Source organism: Perna viridis, chromosome 5, assembly GCF_037379345.1.
Source record: "Perna viridis isolate PV_CMFRI_1.1 ecotype Kerala chromosome 5, ASM3737934v1, whole genome shotgun sequence".
NCBI lineage: Eukaryota > Metazoa > Mollusca > Bivalvia > Mytilida > Mytilidae > Perna > Perna viridis.
Genome location: NC_142449.1, coordinates 3,836,815 through 3,861,444, shown reverse-complemented (window position 1 = coordinate 3,861,444; position 24,630 = coordinate 3,836,815). Strand labels below are relative to the sequence as shown.

The 24,630-nt window shown below is 32.2% G+C and overlaps 1 protein-coding gene across 2 annotated transcripts in view; it reads left to right on the top strand.

The window, feature by feature from the left end:
- The window catches only part of LOC148615645 (uncharacterized), a 51,913-nt gene that overhangs the window by 10,675 nt on the left and 16,608 nt on the right, over positions 1-24,630 (top strand). The window contains exon 1 of one of the 2 annotated variants that reach the window (XM_088582052.1): positions 13,184-13,265. The exons of the other annotated variant lie outside the window; for it this stretch is intronic. Coding sequence (XP_088438178.1) covers positions 13,244-13,265 — 22 coding nt within the window. The 5' untranslated portion in view covers positions 13,184-13,243. Of the gene's footprint in view, positions 1-13,183; positions 13,266-24,630 lie in introns of those variants that run through there. 2 annotated transcript variants of the gene reach the window in all.

Sequence of the window (24,630 nt, the reverse complement as noted above, 5' to 3'; positions counted from 1 at the left end):
TGGGAAGATTACATGAAATGATCAGTTAGCATTGAATATTACCCAGTTTCCAATTCAGGCACAGGGGTTCTTACAAGACTACATAGGTCATATACATTAACAGGGCCCCAATTTCTATGAATATTTATTGCCAGTTGTTTAATCTGGTTCCTAATCTGGTTCCCTGGTCAGTATCATAAGTGACTCAAAGACTGCTAAAATGTACCTCTTATAAAAAAAATGCATGTTGATCTATGGTTGTTTATTTGCTTGTATGAGAACGGGTAGTTCACATTTAAAGATGAAATGATTGATTAGCATTCAATTTATGTAATATTGCCCAGTTTCAGATTCAAACACAGGTGCTCATTACAATTGACTTGTATTGGTCATATACATTATCAGGACCCTGATTTCTATATATAAAGCCTTTGCCAGTTGTTTAATATAATTCTGGGAAACCAGTTGTTTTGATTGAAAACATTCATGTCATCACAGTTATGAAAGAGTACACAATCATATCTAGGGAACCAAGATTCTAGTGGACGACACCCGATTTTATAGCATATCACATTCGTGCCATTTCGGATGTTGAGAGAATGCCAAAATCAGACTTCAGTCCTTGATTTTGTAATAATATGATAGTAATATTGTGTCAGACATTTCAGTGTTTGTTTTTACATCTGATAGTGCTTTGATAGGTAGTAATGAAGTCTCCATTTTCCAGTAATATTATTTTGGGAAGTTGATTGGATTGTATTTTGCAACCCCTATGTTCCACTGGATAAGACCACCTGTAAAGGGCTTGTCTTTGCTTTATGTACTTCATGTCATGTTTACAATGATTTAATGAGTTCATAATTTCTTATATTGTAAAGATTGCCTTACCATTTGAATGATGGAATTTTACATGCTGGAGTTGATATTTTGAAGATGATGTGACAGTTACTTATTACCACCACAAAATATTAGGTGTCTCATAATGGTATGGTGCTTTTGTCCTCCATGTCCATGCAGTTATTGTTGTTCCAGTTCACTCTTGTCCGTAGAAACTTAGTTTTCATGCAATAACTTGAAAATTAGTTATTTGATCTTGATAAAGTTTTACAACAGGAAAAGAAGGTTGGTCTTGACTTTGAGAGTAAGCCTTGAAAAATTTTGAATTAAGGGCCAAAAACAGCCATTTCATAAAACTTAAGTACATAACTCAAGTGAAAATGTATGGATCTTGTACCCCCATTGTTTGTACCACAAGGTCAGACTGGGAGTGTTTTTGGAGGTTATGACATGAATCATTTAGAAATTATGGGCTGAATAGGGCAAAAAACAAACATTTCACTTATTACAAAACTATAGCATGAGTAAAAGTGAATGGATTTTGAAGTAATACCTCTAGATTTTTGCCGAAAATGAAGAATTATGATTGATTTTTTGGGTTGGTGTAAAAAAAGATAAAAACAAGCATATTTAAAGAACTTGAGTACTGGTATATATGTATATCATCAGTTTATGTGTATTTTTCACCCAAAATTGTATCACAAGGTTCCATGTGACCAAAGTGGGCTTTGATTGATTATGGGGGTGATTACTGTTCCAATTGAAGAAATAATAGACCAAAAACATTTTGTTGGTTTACATGCAATACTGGTAAATTTAGTGAAAGTAGATGGATCACTATGAAAAATAGGGTTATGGGCCTTACCTTTTAAGAAAAGAGGGCTGAAAAAGGGTTAGAAATTAATATTTTCTTTAACTTTGTATCAAGTGCTGATTTCTTAAGTCTAACTGCAAATTTAAAAATTTCTTGTATCACCTTCATTCTGGCTAGAATTTTGTCAAACATTCAATCACAGTCCAAAATAAAGAGCTATATCAAGTTTGACTTGTCACAACTGTTCATGCTTTGAGGTCTACAGTCATATTAAGCTGTTCCTGCAAAGCATTTTATCATGAGTTGTCCTTTACTACAAGGACATTTACTTCTCTTAGAAAATGGACAGAGAATATAATACCTATAGCATTTCTTAGGTACTCAGTAAGGTTCCATATATTCTGAAGTATCAAAATGGCAAAATACTAGTAGTCAACCAGAGAAATATTTTCAAACTAGAAGTCTGATGGACTTTCATCTAAGGTTGGATAACTTTGCCATGTCAATAGCCAAGAATAGAAACCTGTGTAACCCTGTATAGAAGTTAGATCATGTACTACATAATTATCTATTAAGACTGATGTATGCCATTTTATTGAACAGATAATCCATTTTTGTGGTGTAAATACATCACTAGAACTAAAAGCCAGCAGTTTCTCATTTGTATTTGTCAAAATCATTATAATTGAGACTGTCACATGTATGGGGTTGATTTATTAAAGAAGACATGGTTTGTTCGCTGACAAAAACTTCATCTGAAACTCTGTCTTCTATTGCTATTTATTTGATTTAGGTGATTTGTGAGTTTTAGACATGATCAGAATAAATCTCATTATTTACGAGAAATTTGTACAAATAAGCAGATTATATTTTTATAGCAGGGGACAATATTATAAAAAAAAATGTGTGTCAGTGAAAATTGTAACTGACATGAGCTTCTCACTTAAAAAAGGAATCATAGGGTTTTTTCCAAACAAGCAGGTAATTAATTTAATGTTTAAAGGTTTATAATTTTTATCTTTTATAATACTTCCTTGATATTTTGAACTTGTTTGATATAAAGCCATATCCTGATAGGTTATTCAGAGTTATCCATAGGTTGTCACATTTGTCTTTTTTCCATAAGTATACAGCAATGGATTAAGGAACTCATGGGTATGACTACAGTGTGTGGCTCAAAGGTTATGAAAATTTCTATAACTTTTGGTATAAAAAGATGACATGAGGATGATATTGACATAAGAAGCACAGTCTGGGATGATTGGCCCTAATCCTTTTTGATGGTTTACAAGTAGATTTCGTCCTCTGTAATTAGAAATAAACAGAAATATCTTGTCTACTTTCTACTTTATGGGACATTGGGGATTTGTAGCCTCAATTTATGTGACAACTGATTTCTTTAATTCTGTCTTGATAGTCAATACCTTAACAATCAGTGTTTTTTTCCTGATAGATTTAAACAAAAGCTTTGTAAGGATTGATGGCTTGCCATAATGGCATTTCTTCATTGTACATGTAACTTTGGGATAAGTGTGTCTTGTCATGCAATATTTTGATATTATATCTTTGAGCTAATCCATCTTTAGTTTTTTTGTTATTTTGAAGATAGTTGATAGAGTGATTCGGTCATTTGATCTTGTCACTAGGGTATTGTTGATTTGGTTTATTGTCTGTTTAGATACTCTTCTCTGCATAATGCAAGGTTGATTATTTTGTTTTGTTGAATAGTAGACTTTTAAAGGTTTTATAGGCTCATCTTTCATTTTTGTACTTTTTCATCATATAGGATCTACCCAAAGAGTTTCTATGGAAACTTTTGGAAAAAAAATCAGTCTCATGGTGCTATGAAAGATTGATCAAGGGAACCAAGATTCTAGTTGAATTCAAAAGAATGTAATCCAGGGACAAAGACCAACACATGAAAAACAGACAAACACAACAAAGAACATAAAGTAACTAAATAATACATACAAAGAAACAAAAGTAAATGAGCAACTTGGACTCCACTAAAAACTGGGAGCATTGACCAGATGCACATCTAGTTTACCTTAGTTTCCCTCTATACTTTCCCTCTTCTATAGAATACCACTTTCCTTTAATCATTGTTGTCTATTTCTGTCTATCCACAATAGTTTATTATTTAAAATGTCCCCTGCATCCCCTGAAAATTTGTGTCTGTCCTTTCATGTTTCCCAGTTTTCATTTGCAACTCCTCTGAAACTGCTAATGGAATTTAATGATTTTTTCTTTACTTTCCCTCATTCAATTTTGGCGAAACTTTCACATATGAGAAAAGGGATCCTAATTTATTTAGTAAAGTTAGTAGGTCCAATGTCAAGTTCATTGTTGCTGACAAGGAAATATGGGTCTGCAGCATAACTTTGATTTCTCTAAATGGATATAAATGAAACTTGTATAGACTGAAGCTTGAAAAAACATAGAAGATTCCTATTAACCTCGAATTTAGTAAGTCAAAGGTAAAGATTTCCTTTACTAGTGTCAGGGATTAAGAAAGCTAGGTATCTAGAGTATTGCTGTTGCTGATTTGGCCTGAAAAAAAAAAAAACAAAGAAGACGTCCAGATTAGAAAATATACATCACAGACGTAATTTTGCAGCACTTAACTACATGGCCATCTTTTCACAATCATAGGTATCTGTTTAGATTAGTATGCCTGCTAAGTAACTAAGAGGCATTTAAATTTTTATTATTGTCAAAGATGAATTCAGAGCTGGTGCATACTCCTGTCTTTGGAAAAGTGAAAGAAAATCATGGAAGTGTGATGGTATGCCCCTTTATTCTGGTCAGTCGATGCACCCTCCCATTCCTGTAAACAGCCAAACATGCCACACATAAGAATCATTTGGATTGCAACAAATAATAACCATATGAAACCAGCTTTTATGGTAATCATATATGTGTATTACATGATTATCATATGATTTTCATATGAATCAAGCAACATATGATTGTCACATTTGCACATTTTTTTATGTATCCACTCCTGATTATATTCTAAGTTGATAAAGTGAAGAAAATTGCAGTGTACTTTGGTATTGATGAGTGTTTTGTTTCTAGTTTACTATGGCTTCGTAGCAGCTTTTTCCATACTAAATAATGTGTCACCAGTGAGATTTAGTAGATAGACCTAGTGTTATAATACTGTGTGGTGTCTGAAAGATACATGTATCAGTTAAATGCATTTGATTCTTTATATGGAATTTATTCATCAGAGACAGATCTTAAAACACAGAAGTAGAAATTAAATTAGCAAGAGTTAACGACAGATTCCTGAATGCCATTATATAGTTTGATTACAGACAGATTTCACTCAGGATGTCTGGAAATCACGATTTACGATCGGACCAAAATGTATTCCTGACATTGTAATAGTGAGTTACTGGAACTTTTACCTTTTAAAATTAATGCAAATGGACAATTCATTTAAAAACAAGATAATAAAGTTTGTTGATTGTCCTATAAAGCACATTTGATCCATAATGATGACTGATCAATGGGTATAAGTCTGACAGAAATATCCACTTACTCTATCTCTGCTAAATCATCATCTAAGGTTGGGTACATGGTGTCATGTAAAACATGGTCTGCACCACCTGGGAAGGGACACTAGTCAGGAAGATTCAAAGCTACATGATGTAAAATAAAATGAATTTAACTAAGTCAAGAAGTTTCTCAGTCTTATTTTAGTCAAATGTAGAATGGTATGATACTGTGTTTTCTTTTTTTTTTTTCAGTACAACAAAGATCAGAGATTTTTCATTTGGTTTTACTGTGAAACAAAGTATGACCATTAATTAGAGGCAACTCAAATGTTCATAGACAAATAGATTAGGGGTATTTAGTAAAGCTTGGACAATAATGAATGGCAATAGCTGATTATGTCTTTATAATTAAAGCAGGTTCTTGAGTTTTTGTTTTTTATTCAATCTAAAGCATTGCCTTATCTTTCTGTGAAAGGTTCTTGAGTTTGTGTTTTTTATTCAATCTAAAGCATTGCCTTATCTTTCTGTGAAAGGTTCTTGAGTTTTTGTTTTTTATTCAGTCTAAAGCATTGCCTTGTCTTTCTGTGAAAGTGTACAGTTTCTATTATGTTTGAGTTCCATACTTATCGAAATACTACATCCTTCCCCAGTTACCATACAGCAGTAACTATTGTTCCAAAATGATGACTCTTTCTCATAAAATAACTGCATTATAGTTATAGTAATGCTTTTGAATTTTTGAATGGCATGTACAATAATACATGGACCAGAATGGTAGAGATGGACAGTAGTATTTTTCTATTTCTTGCACTTTTAAATATTTTTTTATGTTGTATTACTTTATAACTTGTTCCCATGATAAAAGATGGGTTATATTAATTTATATAGCATGAAACACAGCATACAATAAAAACAATTTTATTTTGAACAAATGTTAAAGGGTTCAGTTCTAGTCATAAAGGAGTACCACATATCACACTTAATAAAACCTGTGACCTTTAGCAATGGCTACCAATTATACGTTTAATAAAACCTGTGACCTTTAGCAATAGCTACCAATTATAACTTTAATAAAACCTGTGACCTTCAGCAATGGCTACCAATAATATGTTTAATAAAACCTGTGACCTTCAGCAATGGCTACCAATTATACCTTTAATAAAACCTGTGGCCTTTAGCAATGGCTACCAATTATACGTTTTATCAAACCTGTGACCTAAAGCAATGGCTACCAATTATACCTTTAATAAAACCTGTGACCTTCAGCAATGGCTACCAATTATACGTTTAATCAAACCTGTGACCTTTAGCAATGGCTACCAATTATACGTTTAATAAAACCTGTGACCTTTTACAATGGCTACCAATTATACGTTTTATAAAACCTGTGACCTTTAGCAATGGCTACCAGTTATACCTTTAATAAAACCTGTGACCTTCAGCAATGGCTACCAATTATACGTTTAATCAAACCTGTGACCTTTAGCAATGGGTACAAATTATACGTTTAATAAAACCTGTGACCTTTTACAATGGCTACCAATTATACGTTTTATAATACCTGTGACCTTTAGCAATGGCTACCAGTTATACCTTTAATAAAACTGTGACCTTTAGCAATGGCTACCAATAATACCTTTGTTGTTTTTTTGATATATAAAAATTCAGAGGTCACTGCACCTTAAAATAGGAGTGTACTTTTCAGCTCCCTGCTCACCTGCAAGAGAGATCCATATGAGCTTCGTCTCTATCATCATCAGTCTTCTTCTGAGGTACAGAATTTATTTTGATGAATCTTATCTTATTACTGTTTTTTAGATCTTTAACATTTAACAGTGTTTATGATCTCAGACGTTTGTCTTCTATCATTGAGTTGAAAGTAACGGTAGCATTCTTTTACTTTTACATAAGAAATAAGCTTATTAGTTTTGTTGTAGTATATTACTTTTGTATTAAAATATATATGATTATTTTATAATGTGTGCTGAGAAATTTAAGGTTATATAACCAGCTGGATTAACATACAGTAAATGACACTATAAAGTCAGCCTCATATCATGACCATCTCTTTGAGATCAATGGAAAGGGAAAATTCATGACGTAATTGTACAACAAATGGGATGACTTCTCTTTCGTACTGTCTACTTTCCTTTCATCTGTGGCAACTTACTATGCAGACTTTTTGTACTGTGCTAGACTTCTTACAATTAGGTTTCTGGAAGAACAGTGTTATGTTGTTACAAGATCGAAGACATCATTACAGAAGTTTTATTGTCGTCATTGTAAACTTGTGAGTTGGTATGGTGTATCCATCAGCACAATGAAAAACAATTTGTTTACCATGTCATAGTTTTTCTTTCTCCTTTCGCCCCTGATGTCTCATTTTATGAGCAACTCAGTGGATATTTATAGAAAAGCAATAGGCATTTACCTTACCTGTGCATCTAGTCCATGCTTTCAGTTTTTAGTGAGTCTCTCCCATTTTCTTTTGTTTCTTTGTATTGTAATTTTGGTTATTTCATGTTCTTTGTTGTGTCGGTCTATTTTCCTTATCTAGGAGTTATCCTTAGATTATATTCATAAATACATGTCTTTATTATTCTGCATTTTTTTTGGTTTTTTTGGGGTTTTTTTTTTTGCTGACCTGAACCTAAAGTCAAAAGGTGCCTATACCCTTACTTTACAGCTTTTGTCGTCTTCATATTTTTTTTTCATATTTTGCTTAAGTACAAGAAGACCCCTTGACTCCTTTTAACCAAACTTTTCTTAAATGTTGTATAGAAGAGCCTTTACAACCTGGCCACTTTTAGTTCTGTATTATTAAACAAGAAGAGGTTTTTTTAAGTATTTTAAAAATCAACTCCTCTAAAACCGCAGGTGCCATTTTTTAAGACATTTTTCAAACCTTGAACTTACACACTTTCTACAAACATTCTACTGTGTGACTCAGGTGGCATGTAAACTCTACAGGAAAACACATTTTGGCTTATATTACTGCTAGCATAGAAAAAATGCATGAATAAAGAATGAAAAAGCTTCTTTACAACATTCTTCTATTGGTGTTGCTTGATCAAAGAAGGTGGCTGCCAGGAGCTAACTACGCTTGTAATTGTCCAATTTCAAAGATTATCTTCCCTTAAACCACAGGTGCCATTGTTTTGAAACTTGATTAGATTATTGATACACAATTGATCCTCTTTTTGTGACTCATATTGCTAAACAGATGGCTGCATCTACTCAAAAGTTGCCATTGAAAATGTGTTGGGCAACACATTTTAACATTTCTTTTAACACTATAGCAAAGTTTAGAAGTCTTGACATTAATGCTATGAATAAGGATCTCTTTACTTAACTGGCCCACTGTTTGCATGACAGTCTGTCTATCCATCAATCCCTGTGTCTGTTTTTTTTTTGGTTTTTTTTTTGTTTATCCTAATATCTTGTAGGTGCAACTTCTTCCATATTCACTAGACAGATTTCAGTGATCTTTTATAGGAAGGGTAAGTGTCAAATGTAGATATGTATGAGAGATGTGAGTACTCTCTAATGCCGACAAAAGGAAATTATAATTTTTGAAAATGCCAAAATCTGGAAATGCAACTCCACTTGAAATGCAAATTGGATTTAAAAGATTTTTTTAAAGAAGATATGGTATCATATAAAGATGTGCACGAAGGAACATGCCTGCAAATGGAGATGATTCAACTTAAATGTTTTACATGTTGAAACTTTATAAGCACAAATCCTACTAAACCACTCAACAGATTTTCATGAAATTTGATGGAAAGGTTAGGTGTCATAGGTATGCACCAAGAAATATAAAATCTGCAGAGGGAGATGATTTAACTGAAACATTTGTGCAACTGCTCCTATACTGCTGAAATAGTTTGGGTGGAATATATGTACCATATGTAGATGTGCTTAAAGGAAAACAATTATTTTTTCCAGATTTGTGTTTCATATTCTTTAGAGCTACTAGTTTATACATGTTCACCTTCATTGTATCTTTTCATTAGTGATGAGATATTATGTGAGGCACAACCTTCAAGTATATTTTCAAATTTTCTTGGTAAAAAGTTTTGCATACTTTAGTATGTTAGTGAGGTCCCATATTTCTGTCTTGTTTAATGGCTTTTAAGGAAAGTCAACAAGATGTATGGAATTACACCATTTAAAGTGTTTTCTTACTTCAAAGTCAAGAAGTAAATAGTGTCTTAGCAGTAAATCATTTGAAAATGCACATAAATTTATAAATTGGAGAAAATATGTCCTCATTTTTAATGGTCATAGACACCCAGACTCGGTATAATTGACAACCTGGATGTGAAAAAACCATTAAAATTTTCTCTACATAATTTATATGATCCTCCCTCTTTAATTCTGAAGATTCTGTCCATTAATCAGCTAAATGACTATGTATTCACAATACAAGGATTCTCTGAAGATTGATTTTTCTGTAGTCTCTGATTGATGAGTTTGATTGTCACCCTGAAAGGTGTTGCACACAGGTATGATACAGGTAACATGAGTCAGCTGATACAGGTGTAGATTATTTGTTCTAAGATGTTTGTTTGGACATTTAAATATAGTGCTTGATTGATTGGTATCAGCATGCAATAGATGCATAATCACTTTCAGTTAGACATTAAAACTGTTTTTAGACTTGAATGATCAAGCATAGATATAGCATGAATGATTGCATTGATATGCTTCTATGTCGCATTTCCAAGATGGCTGACATGATTTGACCTGTACCTAGGGTCTTGGAGTCCATATAAATACAAGTTGTAAGCCCTAAGTTTGGTTGTTGCACCCTGTCCTTTTAGAAGTTAGGACCAATTACTAGTATGAGTCCGTAAGAACCCTATGCATCACAGTTACTTGTGGTTTATGGCTAACACCCTGTTTCCATTATGATGGTCCATTATCAGTTTGTCTCCCTCATCAATAACATGTAGCAGTCTTAATATCTTTAAACAATATCTGTGGAAACTAAATCTTTCAAAGTATTTAAAAGTAGACAGGATAAAACTTCATGAAAATTGATTGATAATCTAAGGGTATGTAAACAACACATTTAATATAATCATTGATATTATTACACAATTTGTTATTTAAGAGTTGATAATTGATCAAATTTTTTAGAGAAATAATGATCCTTAGGAATTCAGGATTGCCCCACTAGGTAGTGACTTCAATATCATTAGGAGGGTTTAGATACCCAGTTATAGATTAACTTTGGTGTAGCCTCTGACAGGGCACTCCAGAAAAATTACAATTGTCACACCAATGATGTATTGTCATGGACTGTAATGGATTCTTTTATCGCTGAGCCTGTATTGGGACAAAATGACAAATGTTAGATGGACTGTCAGACCAATCAGATTTCAAAAGCTCTGTCAATATAAGGACTTTGCTGAAGCTAAAATCCTTGTCTAATAACATGTCATAAATCACTCGTAAATGTTCTCTCTGATGGACACAGTTTGATCAAACAGCCAACAAAACACAATTAAACCTAATCAATATTTTATACATCAACCTTATCGTGTTTTAAAATGAGACAGGATATGTCCCCAGAACTTTGTAACTAAAGTCCTTAGATACTATAGAGTGGATTAATCTGTATCGTACTTTGTCTTAGGTGTCATTTTTGACAATTATTTACAGCTTTATGTAAAAATATGTTTCTTCATTTAAATGGTTGATCTGTAATTACAAATTATTTACATTATGTCTTTAATTAGAACTTGACCAATGAACCTGTAAATTGCTTCTTTTAATTAGAATTCTTTCCATGTTATTTTTTTTTAGCATTTTTCTGATCCTGGAATAGCTAACATTGCTTCCTTTGACCTCATGATAAAGTCATAACTGTTATGGTTATGTATGATGTAAGTTGTCTGATTTTAGCCATATTTTTAATAAGTGCTATTAATTGTCTTTCTTTTGATCCAATAACCTGCTCTGAAGAGAAAATAAGGGATTCTCATGACAATCCATCTGCCATACTTTTGGTTCCCCGATAATAAGTAGAAACCTAAGCCAAATTTTTCCTAACTTTAAACACAATGCCTTAAGACCATAAAAATGGTAGAGTTCCTCTATGGTGTATTGGGAGTAATTGCCTTATATCACTTACAGTTTGAGATGCAGGAGAATCTGAAATAGTAACATTTACTGCCATACCGATGTTATATTCTGTGCAACTTGTAATAGTGTCTCAGTCTTGAAGAATGATTTTATACATCCTAATTAAAAGTGTGTGATTTATAGTGATTGGGATAACCTTGTGTCCACCTATTTGTTAATGGGTCAGTCTATCCTTCACTATTTCATGGTCTTGATACTGCTTTCCTTTTTTTTTTTGTTTGACTATAATGTATTGTTGATAAAGACAACAGGCGGAGATGGGATTGTTTTTTCACCTCAGCACAAGAAATGGTGAGGTGTATATGATACCCTCCAAAAAATTGTGTGTCCGTCTGTCGATCTGTCGGTCCCGAAACGGTTTCTAAATAATGACTTGAGAACAGATCATTGAATTTTTATTTTTAAACACTGCACAGTTGTTTAGTACTATAAAATGCAGGTGAAGTTAAATTTCAGGAAAGTAGAAAATGTAGTTATCGACGTAGGCCAATTTTTTTTACCATTATGTGATAGGGTATCACTTCGTGTTCTAGTTTAAAATACCTCCCCCCCCTTTTTTTTTGTTGCAAAAACCTGTTGGACCACTTTTTCTGGATGGGGACTTATCTAGATTTCTGGATTTTTTTTTATTTTCTTCAGGCTTAAATGAAGTGTTGCTAAGCTTGAATTGGATCATTTGTCCAAAAAATGTAACCAATCTGATTGTTTGGTCAGTTGTTTGGTATGTGAAGGTGCTCAGTGGAAAATCTTGGATGTATATGTTTGCTTTAAAGTCAAAGGGCTTGCAGGGTATCCTTTAGTGAGCTTTACTTGTAGTAATTCTAGATTAAATTTTCTGATTTAGTAAGTTTTGGGTTTGTATTACTATTGGCCCCCACCCCCCCCCAAAAAAAAAAATAATAATAAAATAAAATCGAATAATGTGTCTGTTTCCTACCCTATTTTTATGCCTACCCTGAACATTTTATGGCCATTTTGGCTCAAGCACTGTTAAGTCTAGATTGTCTGCACATTAACTCAATGTAAAATATTTTTTGGAAAAAAGAAAGTAATTTTCTATATACCAACTTTTTCATCCTGGTAATGGGAAACATGACTATTGTATGTTGCCATAAGATTTTAGGATTAAATGAAAATTTTTGAAAGTGTTTGTGTGCAAATATATGAAGTGGCATATTTTCCACTCATGACTGGTAAGTAAGACCTAAGCTTTTCTGACATAAACATCTGCTAAATATTCTTTGAGTTCTAATTTGGGATAAAAGATGAAAACTGTTATGTTTTATCCCAGTTTTGATACTATTATATAAGTTTTTTAATGGGAGGTAACTCACATTTACAACATTTTGTCTTGATGATGTTGATAAGGAGATTTGATACATATTGTTGGTAAACTTTTCTGACATATTTCATGCTTAAAAAATTAGCAGGTATTAATTTTTTGTGGTGCATTTTATTTTTCATATTTACACTGATAAATTGTTTTGCTGTAGAAATACGACCGATGCATCTTAAAACAAGAAAAGCATAGCCATTTATCAGGGATGTACCTTGGTGTAATTTTCTGTGGAACTTTAAGTTTTGACATATATTAATAAATAGCAGATATGATTATTATAAATTACTCTGCACAAATTAACTAATTGATTGGAGGCAGGTGCCTCAGATTTATGATTCCTAACTATTTTTCTCTTTAAATCCTAATAATAAAAAAATGAAAAATGATTAGAAGAGGAAAGTGACAAATCCATCAAGAATTGACAGTGACACCTGTATCAGATAGCCCAATCCTAAAACCGTAAAAAATCCTTGGGAGAAATAATTTATCACATCCTGTTAAGAAACTCATTTCTCAACGATTATCAAATATTATTTATTCTTCTCATTTCTTACATAACTTTAAGTTCATGCGGAGTAGGATTTTTGTCATTGATTATTTTGGTAGCAAAACTTCATCATGGATAAAAACTGTAATTCAGGTAAGTGTTGAATAACTCCATGATATTATATAGGATTACTGCAGGGTTGGGATCTGACTAGAAGACTACACTGTTGTGCCAAATGACTAGTTGATATTGTATCAGGATTGCTGCAGGGATGGGATCTGACTAATAAAACTACACTGAGTCGCCAAATGACTAGTTGATATTGTATCAGGATTGCTGCAGGGATGGGATCTTACTAATAAGACTACACTGAGTCGCCAAATGACTAGTTGATATTGTATCAGGATTGCTGCAGGGATGAGATCTGACTAATAAAACTACACGGAGTCGCCAAATGACTAGTTGATATTGTATCAGGATTGCTGCAGGGATGGGATCTGACTAATAAAACTAAACTGAGTCGCCAAATGACTAGTTGATATTGTATCAGGATTGCTGCAGGGATGGGATCTTACTAGAAGACTACACTGTGGCACCAAATGACTATTATTGTTAGGAATATGAATGACTAGATAATGCTGTTGACAGTTATGAGTTATGAGAATTGATGTTTTCCCTCTTTAAAAGCCATTGATTAAATAGGAAAAAAAATTGTGAGGAATTCCCCAACATTGCATAATTTTTGTTTGTAACTTTCTTGAAGAATGCCATTCTTTTTTAGCCTTGTCTTAATTAAAAATATTTCTTCAATAGTTAAATGAAGATTAAAAATTCCAAATTTTACCATCTTAAGTGCGGAAGTAATTCAGTCGGATATTCTTCTAGTAAGTATCTTCATTGTACCACTTTTTCAAGAAAATTTTCCCTATGTATGAAATAAGTATTTTAAGGGATTAAAAGAATTGTATCTGCTCATTTCAACTATACTCAATTTGTCATGTTTTCATCTGACATTCTAAAGGTCTCTCATTGGAAAAGTTTGAAGAGATAATGTAAGGGAGATAATTCTAGCATCTAAAGCCTTTCTATGATATGACAGAACGCATTTGCAATGTGATATCGGTGAATACCATGACTTTGAAATTAAATGAAAATACAAGAATATGATTTAATTTGATTTATATAAAGAGTATGAACTGTTTGCATTAGTAACTTCTGCACCCATTCCGAAGTTGTCTGAATCATGATTAATTGATTGCATTTGATGTACACTTCACTTTAGTATAAATATGATTATGTTTTTGTCACTTTGTAGAGTATGATGGTCTTGTCATTAAGTCAAATAAGAAAAGGCCTTTCATTGCATTTTACAGATGTATTTCTAGTTGATTTCTTTGAAAAAAAAAAAAAAAAAAAGATTTTTAGGGTTGATGCTTTTTTTTAAGTTCGTCATAAGTTTAGTACAGAACTTCATATTTGTAGAGGGTATTTATAAGATACTTATACTAGTAATAATGTTTTTTTCTGGTATTAATAAAATAATTGCCATGACAGGTGTTGTATATAGATTATAGCCCAGCGTTAACAGTATGGTAAATACATTTCCCTAACAGATGTCTCAGACACCTGAACATTCTATAGGTCTTGACCTTATATCATTTGTCAATCTTTTTGTGCAGCTGCAGTCACTTTTTTGAAATTTGTTTGTAAATTGATTTTATTTGAACAAAAAATTTGCCTTATATTTCACTTTAATGGTTTTTTAAAGGTAGTAGATGTTGCTTTTATTTTTTGTTTCCTTTTTAGCTCGCCTGACCAAAGGCAGGGGCTGCTCTGGCTTCCAAAATTCTGTCGCCAGAAAAATCGCCACTGCCAATTTTTTTCCCCCAAATTTTCAGAAATTAGAGCCAAGGATATGACAGTATTAATTCTACTGATGAGTTATCTTTGTCAATTCATCCAAATAACCTCTTCATTCATGACATACATGTACCCAAGATTCACTCTTGATGCATGTATACAGCAGATTTTGAGAAATATTGCCATCATTTGGTATTGTTGTCGTTAACAATTTTTTAAAACTCTTCTCCTCTGACACTACTTGACCAATTGGAACCAAACTTGGTAGGAATGTTCCTTTGGGTATCCTGCATAGAACAGATTTTTGATCTATAGAAAACATGGCTGCTGTTACTAAAAATAGAACATAGGGGTCAGACAGAAGTCTTTTGCATATATATCCAAAACTGTTAGGTGTAGTCAAATCTGACTGGGTAAAAGTGTTAAGCCTGATGAGATCTATCTGTGGTGTGAAGTATGTTTTTTTTTCATCTGATAAGCCATGTTGGAGTTATTGCCCTTTTTCAATGTTTTTTTGCAATTTTAAATGTTATTTCTTTTAAAAAATCTTCTGACACTACTTGACCAATTAGAACCAAACATGATATGAATGTTCCTTGGGGTATCCTGCATAGAATTGATGTGGGAATTTTTAATTGTTCAAAAACATGGCCACCATTGATAAAAATAGAATAAAGGGGTCAGACAGTAGTTTTTCACATATATCTCCAAAGCCATTAGGTTAAGCCAAATTCTGACATGGGTAAAAGTGTTCTGCATGATTAGGTCTATCTGTGGTCAAATATTTGTTTTAATCTGATAAGCCATGTTGGAGTTACTGTCCTTATTCAATATTTTTATTTTATTTCTTTCAAAAATCTTCTCCTCTGACACTACATGATTAATTGGAACCAAACTTGGTGAAAATGTCCCTTGTGGTATCCTGCTTAGAACAGATGTAGGGATTTTTGATCCGTTAAAAAACATGCCTGCTGTTACTAAAAGTAGAGTATAGGGGTCAGTCAGAAGTTTTTCTCATATATATCCAAAACCATTAGGTATAGCCAAATTTATGACTTCTTGTAAGAGGTATTACCCTTGAAAGGTGAAAAATGATTATTTTTTTTCAGTTTTTGGTCAATATCTTGAAAACCCTGATAGTTAGATTGAAACTTTCAATTGATGAAGTAATCCTTATGATATGGTCTACAAAAGTTTGTAGGGATTAAAGTTTTCAGACAGCTCCTTGTTAGAGTTATTGCCCTTGAAGGGCAAAAATTTAACCAGGGGAGGGATTCAGGCTCCTGGGAGCCTCTTGTTTCACTTAATTTTATGTCAAACACTGTAAAAAAATTATACTGAGCAAAATTGCAGTTGTTTTATTTGGTAAAATATGGTCTTACTTTCTTGCAACTTTTTGTTCTTTACCTAACACACTGTGACTTAGAACATCACATACTACTTAGATACAATTAAAATGACTACATATAGTTGTAGTTAAAACTTTGTAAAGCACTTTGTATAAAATTATCTGTACACCTACCAGGTTTGGTGTTAATGGTTTAAATAATGTGCTACAATAAGATTTCCTGATATGGAATATTGTCTTTTCAGTTAAAAGCTCAAAGAATGTTGCTAGTAGATTCTCTCCATGGTTAAGTTGTCTGCTATCAGTCTGTATAAATTAAGTCATAAATTTCTAGACTGATTAGTGTGCACCCCAATTCTCATTAGTTTTCATTATTGGATAAGAATGGCATGATAAACACAGATATATCACCATAACATTAAACAAACATTACATAAGTATAGGCCTGTGTAAGTAAAAAATTAATATAGTTACCTTATATCTTTATTATTTTGATGAAGAGGTTCATATAAGTTTAAGCATTTTATGTTTATATTTTTTGTTTTATTTCCACTGCATTTGACACAATTAAGACAAAATGATTATATAGATATCCTTGATTGATATTGTACCTGATTTGTAGACTGAGTTGTAACCAATCATAGCTCTATCACATTGATGGCCATTATCAGGCTCCTGTAGTCTGTACGAAGGTTCACATTCTTAACATGCAATTGTTTTATGTAATAAGATGCTTATGGCTCCAAGGCTCATGTAATCTGTGTCTCCTGCCTATCTTCTTTTGAGGGAAAACATCAGCTTTTTGTTTGTAAAGACAGTTAAAAAAGTTGTGCTTCATAAAGGTTTTAAGAAGAATTTTAACTGCATCTATAGGTAAATTACATTCTTGCAATTGCTGAATATAATTTTGGACTTTTTTTAATGCTAAATTCAAATTAATTAAATATCATATGGATTATATTATTTGCTCTGGGTGATGGAAAATAAATTGCTATAGGTATATTGTCATTCACAAAATGTAAACTGGAGATTTTCATGAAAGGTCGAAGGGCAAGTGATTGAAAGCTTCCATAATGAGAATTTATATAGAAGCATTAGAACAATATATCAACTTACCAGTTCTTTTATACTGTAAATAATTGAAACTCTGATAAATCACCATAAATTCTTGGTCTTTCTATGTAACTTACTATATTGTTCATTTAATGCATGCTTTTTATAAGACCACAAAATATTTGCAGTTCTGTATTGGTAACGGGCACTGTCATCCATGTTGTCGTCATCCATAGACTCTTGGTTTTCATGCAATAACATACTTATTAGATCATGATAGAATTTTACAACAAGGTTTTTAACCACAAAAGGAGCTAGAAACAAGCATTTTCTTGAAGTCTTGACAGTTACTTGGCTGTAAATATATGGATCTCATTGAAATTGTACAAGATGCTTTTACACCAAAGAAATGCTTGGATTGATTTTGGGGGTTGTAACTATAAATGATTATGAAATAGGGCCCTAAAAGAGACAACAAACAAGCATTTTCTTAGTGTTCATACTTACCCCAAATGTTCAGGATTCAACCTCTACATTCATATCAAGCTTGTGCCTTTCGAAGCATTTTATTTCAACATTAATTCCACTTTTTAGGTGTCACCACTTTACATACTGAATCATTGGACAGAATTGTGTAATTTGGGTGCAGCTTGTTCTGTTCTTGCTTTATTTTATTTATGGATGTGACATTGGCTTTTAGGGATAAATTCAGTGAAAAAAAAACTCCCATTGCTTCCAATGCAAACCCATATTTTAAATGATACCCCTTGTAAATAGACCATTAGAAGCCAAGCAATTTTATGTATCACTCTTTGAGATTCATAAGCCAATTTATCTTTTGCAACTTTCAAAACATATGGTCATGCGGCATTTTTTTGCCATTCCCATGGTTTGTTTACATACAATGTGAAAATGTGCTAAATTTTGACCCTAGCACACACCACAGTTTAAAGTGCTGTGTAAAAAAGTCTGAACCACAAAATAAATTACTGGCATATTCTGAAATGCAAAAATGAAATATCTTTCAAATTGTATTATTTTGAAAAAAATATTATTCAATCCCATGGCACTGGCCACTGGCCTTCTCTTCATAACAGAATATATTTATGCCTTTAAAATCTTTTATTTGGTCTCACTTTTATAGACTTGATTTAAAAGCAAGCTGAATTGTGACTTAATCAGTATTTTGCTGCTTTTTTTTGGTTGAAACTCTGAAACCACTGCTTTAGTGTGATTTAAAGTTCAATAGACCTAACAGCATTTGCTAGAACAAGAAGTTTAAGATAATGATATGTCAGAATTAGAGCATTCTTTGCACACTAGGCATTCTCTTGAGAAAAAAAAAATGGTATAAAGTTGACTGCTATCAAGTTGGTAGTAAATAACTAACCAGAGAGAGGGACTACTATAAGCATACTTTTTTCCTAACATAATCTGAACAAATATTGTCTGTACCTTGCAATAAAATTTTTACTGCATAGTTTTTTCATTGTTGTTTCTGATTGTGGATGCTGACTTTGTTTTCTCTGTATAGTTTATTTGTACCGGGTTGCATGATAAAGTATGACTGATATGTAGCTGGTCCTTTCATGACATTGAAAATAATGAAAGATTACATTTATCATTCATGTTCTGTCATTAAGAGAAAAAGGACGATCAAAGCTTTATTTCAAGTTTTACAATTTTTTAAAATGTGAATAATCCATCAAGCCCCTAGAAACTTATTTTCCCCTTCATGATGGATGTCCAAAATGATGAATAATAACCATCAAGTCTCAAAAGGTCTGTATTGCAGCTGATATCACCGAGGTAAGATACCTACTAGTATACTTTTCTGGTATTAAATTTTTAGATGTACATGAATCAAAAACCATTTAAGGATAATATTAACAGTATTTTTATATAAACTATTGGCAAGTAAAAAAGTCATTCAGTTCACCTCGATTTTGATAGATTAATAGGGTTTAAGTTAGCAAGAAATATTTCCTTCACATTGTATTATCATTTTATGAGTTTGCTAATGTAGAAGTAAAATAATTATTGTTAAGGGATTTGATGCAGTACTCTGTTGGACAATTAAAGCGTATACGCTCTATACTCTCGGTCAAAGTGTAGATAGTGCTGTTTCACCTTTGGACCATGTTTTGTGTCTACTTAAGAGATAATAATCGCAATGTTTTACTGAAATAAAGTACTGATCTGTTAATCATTAAATAGAGAATTTATTTTAGCCAGAAATGGAGAAATTCCTCCCCTATTGTTTAAAAGGGATATGATAATCCAGACCATGGACATCAAGTCATTTTTCGTATTGTGTTATATCTACTGTTTCCAAATATGGCTTCTTTACTCATGGCATATATCTGATGAATAGACAAGTTAAGACGTAAATCCTTCCAATTTTGCTCTGAAGCTGTTTGAGACTATTTTATACTCATCAAAATAGCATGAGTTACTTTCCTTTGTGAGTTATTTGTGGATTGTTTTCTAACAAAATTCCCTGAATCATTCCCTCTAGTATTTATTGCTGTTTTAGTGTGATTCACATGGTAAAATTTGATGATTTGTATTATGTGAACTTTTTTTTTATCTTGAAATCAGCCATTTACACAATTCAGTGTCAGTCTGATGTTCAATAGAAACAAAATACTGGGCCTGCCAACAAATCAAAGCAATCTGATATCATTAATAGGTACCCTGCTATAAAGCATTTTTATTTTGATTTATGATTGAAGTTATTGTCATATTTTATAGCAGGGAGTGATAGCTTGCATTGTGACAGTTTGATATTGGAAATCTGTACCCAGTTTCTTGAGCAAACCTGAAAATATTGTATGACCTGAGAGAAATGGATATAGATTTATTAAATGTATCAGTTTTTTATGGTAATTTATAGCTATTTTTTTTTTGGTCTTTTTTGTATCCAGGTGTTGAATGTGTGTTTGATTTTTTCTAGAGGTTTGAGAAAGATATCAGCTGATAACTTATATTCAAATTTAATCAGTGTCTTGTGCCACTCTTACAAATACTTCCTTATTTTGGGTTCTTCCAATCTAGCTGTGGGTAATTTACATACTAGACCCTTTAATGGATTATAATCAGTCTTATAAGTTCCATATAAATCAGGGTCTTATTGCACATGCCAGACTTGTTCTTCCTGTTTTCTGGTCTCACTCATTTCAATAATTCAATGGGAAAGTTTGAGACAATGCTACCATTTTGTTCTGTGTTCTCTAATATTCATTCTGGTTAATTTCAAATTCACTCCATTTGAATATACATTTGGAAGAACAAAGCCTAATGTCTTTTGTATTCATCAGCTTGAATTAGGTATCTAAAAAGATGTACAATGATTTCTATTTTGTGTGAATCTTTGCTATTTTATTATTGAGGTAACATCTTTTGATTTAAAAATCAAACTCTTTCTTTAAAATCAAGAAGTTTTTTTTTCTAATTTCAGTTGCCAAAATTTCTGTTGCCTATATCTGTTTAGAAAAAGAAAAACAAAGTCTGTGATATATGGTATAAGTAACTTTCCCCTTCATCAATTGTCGTGACCTGTAATTCCGCAACATATGACACTTTTGTTCACACTGGTACCAAAACTGGTATTGTCAGACTGGCTGTAGTAATGTCACACTTAATACTGAAGGATCAGTCCTGTTGTGACATGAATATATTTATCAGGCGTCTGATTCTTGGCTTTATCCCTCTAGTTTAAATAGAAACAAATTAGGATAAAAATGAGAAAAGTCATTGATGGATATATTTTAATATTACCATGGTAACTGTCAGAAGGCATCAAATAAAGTAGAAAAGCCATCATTTGTATGGTCCCATATTGTCTGTCTGATGACATTGAAATATGATGTTTAGCTGCATTCTCTGAGCTTCTTTTGACAGTAAAATCATCATAAATCCTTATTGTATTGTCTAAAAGTTGATGGTAAATATTTTGATTGAGTACTATCTGTTGGTTGTGTCAAACAGTAGAAGGGAGATTAACGACTCCTGGAGGGAAACAGAGGACACATTGAGTTAAGCTTCTGATCTATGTCTCCTTAGTGTTTGGCATGAAATTATTGTTTAAGTTTTTAAAATCTTCCTATCTGTCACTTGGGGATTTAAGAATTATTTGTCTGCCCCTATGAGCTGGAGATAAAAGATGAAAAATATAAACGATAAATTATTTTGTGTAATTTTCTCCTACACATTTATCTTGGTAACTATTAATTTTGTCTGCATCCTCTTTTATCTCAGCTGTTTAACATATTTCACTTTTTTGTTATCTATTTCTAACCAGTAACTTCATTTATCAGTTGTAACTTTTTCAGTATGTTATACTGTGATCAGTGCTAACTTGATAATCACAACTTTGATAACTTTTATTTACATGTAGTAAGATTTTGCATGGACTCAGTCTTTTAAAATATAAGTAATTATAAAAATCACAAAATTTTTAAAATCTGCAACATTATTATACTTGTGACAAACCTTCTGTTTTTGCCAAAATGTTTGAATTTTACTGAAAGTGGAATTTTCTATCAATAATCAGTAATTGATCTATACGACTTAGCAGGAATTGAAAAATTTCGTTGTGTAAGGAAGTCATGTGCCACTGAAATATTTATTTGCCATTAAAATATTAAACACATAATCAACACCGCCAGTGTGGTGGTTGTTTCTGACCTACTACCTGAATCTTACAGAGATTTAAAAATCATGCTGGTACATCTGGTTGTATTCAAAATTATGTGCATTACCTAATGAAGTCTACCATTTTTATGTAGTTGTTTAGGAGTTTAGAACCAAAAAAATAATCACATCTGATTTTTGACTGATTGTGCTTTGGGTTGGTCATAATTTAACAGGTTGCTTAGAGATATCCAGCTGTCCTTGTGTTACCTTTTTGTGGTGCAGACTACTGTTGACCTTGTTAGTGTACCATCTGGTCATGTCAGCCACTCTGTAACAATGACATATTACTTTATGTCTTTAATTTATCTGTGGCTTGACCCATGTTCTCTATTAGAGGGTATGGTATACATTACATAGTGTAATGATTATCTTTATGTACTGCTTTGATCATCTACTTTAGCATTAAACTCATCTAAGAAATATTAAAATTCTCCTAGTTAAGCTATATTGGGCATATTGACAGAAGGGAGATAACTCCAATTCAGTCTGTTATTTACCCCCAGTGGTGAAGAAATGAGTTATGATAAACAGTTGTTAAATTGCCATAAAAAGATGAATTAGCTGTGTTTAGGCCTAGCAGCTGGTAGTGCAGAGTTACAGGATAGTGTTTAATCATACAAATATATTGTCACGTTTGACAGACAGATGAATTCTTCACGTTGATATCAGTCAGTTTCTCCTGGATGTTTACTGCTACTTATGATAGTTTGTGTGTTTTTTACTTAACCTCTGACCCCATACTCATATGTTACTCAAGAATCTAGTTTCTATAACATTGTCTTGTCAGAATTTTTTAACGTAACGATTAATAAAGAAGTATTAATTACTTAGGTGTGACAAAGAAGATTTGGATGTAGCCATTTATACTTTTCATATTTTGCTGGTCCTAGGTTGGCCTTTTTACTGAGGCCACAGATGTTTCTGTCTGTTTAATCATCATTCATAGTATTTTGTTTTACATGTGAGAAGTAAAATTTCATCAGACTGTATCACACATTAAGTTATGGTCCTTGTTGATTGATAGTAATGGAATTATTGTAGTTCATTTATAGAAAGCCTTCCCTGCTTAAATCTGTCTGCATTATATATCTCCCATGGGTCTTTGCTTCTTAGCTTTGTTACAGGAAGTAAAGTTTGATGATCATTTTTTTTTTCAAATGAGCAGTCTTCTTTAAGGTTTAATGTTTTTTTTTTTATTTTATTTTGAGTTAAGAATTTCTGAAGTTACCATTTTTCTTTAGTTATTGCTTTTCTATGCTTAATTAAAAATCGTAATACTAATTTACTGTCATATGATGTGGTAATATGAAGATGAAAGAAGAACTGTACTGTAATTCTCAGTTCTACTGATTTACTTACAAGACATTTCCATTCCAAATGTCTGAACAAAATCCTAAGTACCTGGAAATATTTATGTCAAGTTTACATAAGAAGTGCATAGACTTTGAAGAATTTTACCACACATTGATTGTAGGGAATTATATTGGTGTTAAGATACCTACTTACAAGTAATCAAATGATAATAATTATAGAAATTATTATGCTCTTCCAAATACCATAATTTCAGTGTTATTGCAATGTCTCCTATTGTTGAGCTCTTTGAAAAATCCTAATATATCTCTGGCCTCCTCAGTTCACAAGTTATTTTAATGTAAAGTTTGATTTGAATGTCCGCTTGACGGCCTAACAATATGAAAAATGATAGCTCTGAATGACAGTGATACAAGAAAAATTGAATTATATGTACACTTCAATAGAAATCTGAAAAGATAAATGGTGAAGGGCCTGTCATATGATATAAACTGATGAGTCACAATTAAGATATTAATGATTTTCTTGCCACCCTTTGTATTTATTATACTGGGGCTGACAGGTAGATTGGATAGTGTTGGTCCCTGGGGGTTCATATTTCTGTGCTTGGTCTTGACAGATTGTCACAGCTTCTGTTCACTGGCTCTTCGTACTGGAGTCAGCAGCGATTATGATATGCTTTGATTGTGCATGTGTTGTACATGTTCAAATTAAAATTGATTTTGAAGAATCAAAAAGATCAGAGAAGAGATTACTTTATCTCTTTGTATTTAATTTTTCCTTGACATAGAAGGAAGAACTTCAGTATGTGGTCTATAAGTCATTTACACATAATTTAGACCTTTTATTAAGTTTGATGAGTGCAATTGAGGTGTATGATTTTTTTCTTATTATTATTTGCCAATGCAATTTTTAGACTTCAAAACCAATAAAACTTGCTTTTAAAAAAAAATGATTAACAAGACATAAGAATTTTCACAATAGATGCTTTAGGACCTAAAATTTTGATAGTTTGAGTCTTGAATGTATTGCAAAAGACTGGAAAGGAAGTTCATAATTTAGCTACTGGTCACTTGATGCCTATTGTAACATAATGGTTATCATCATTAGTTATTTGGACATCTCTAGATTATGTTATGTAACACAGACCATCAACAACAGTGATCAGTGTTTGTTTATTCTCTATTCTCTTCTTGTTAAGTTACTAATCAGTTAATGAATAAGTGTTACTTCTAAGAACAACGTGAA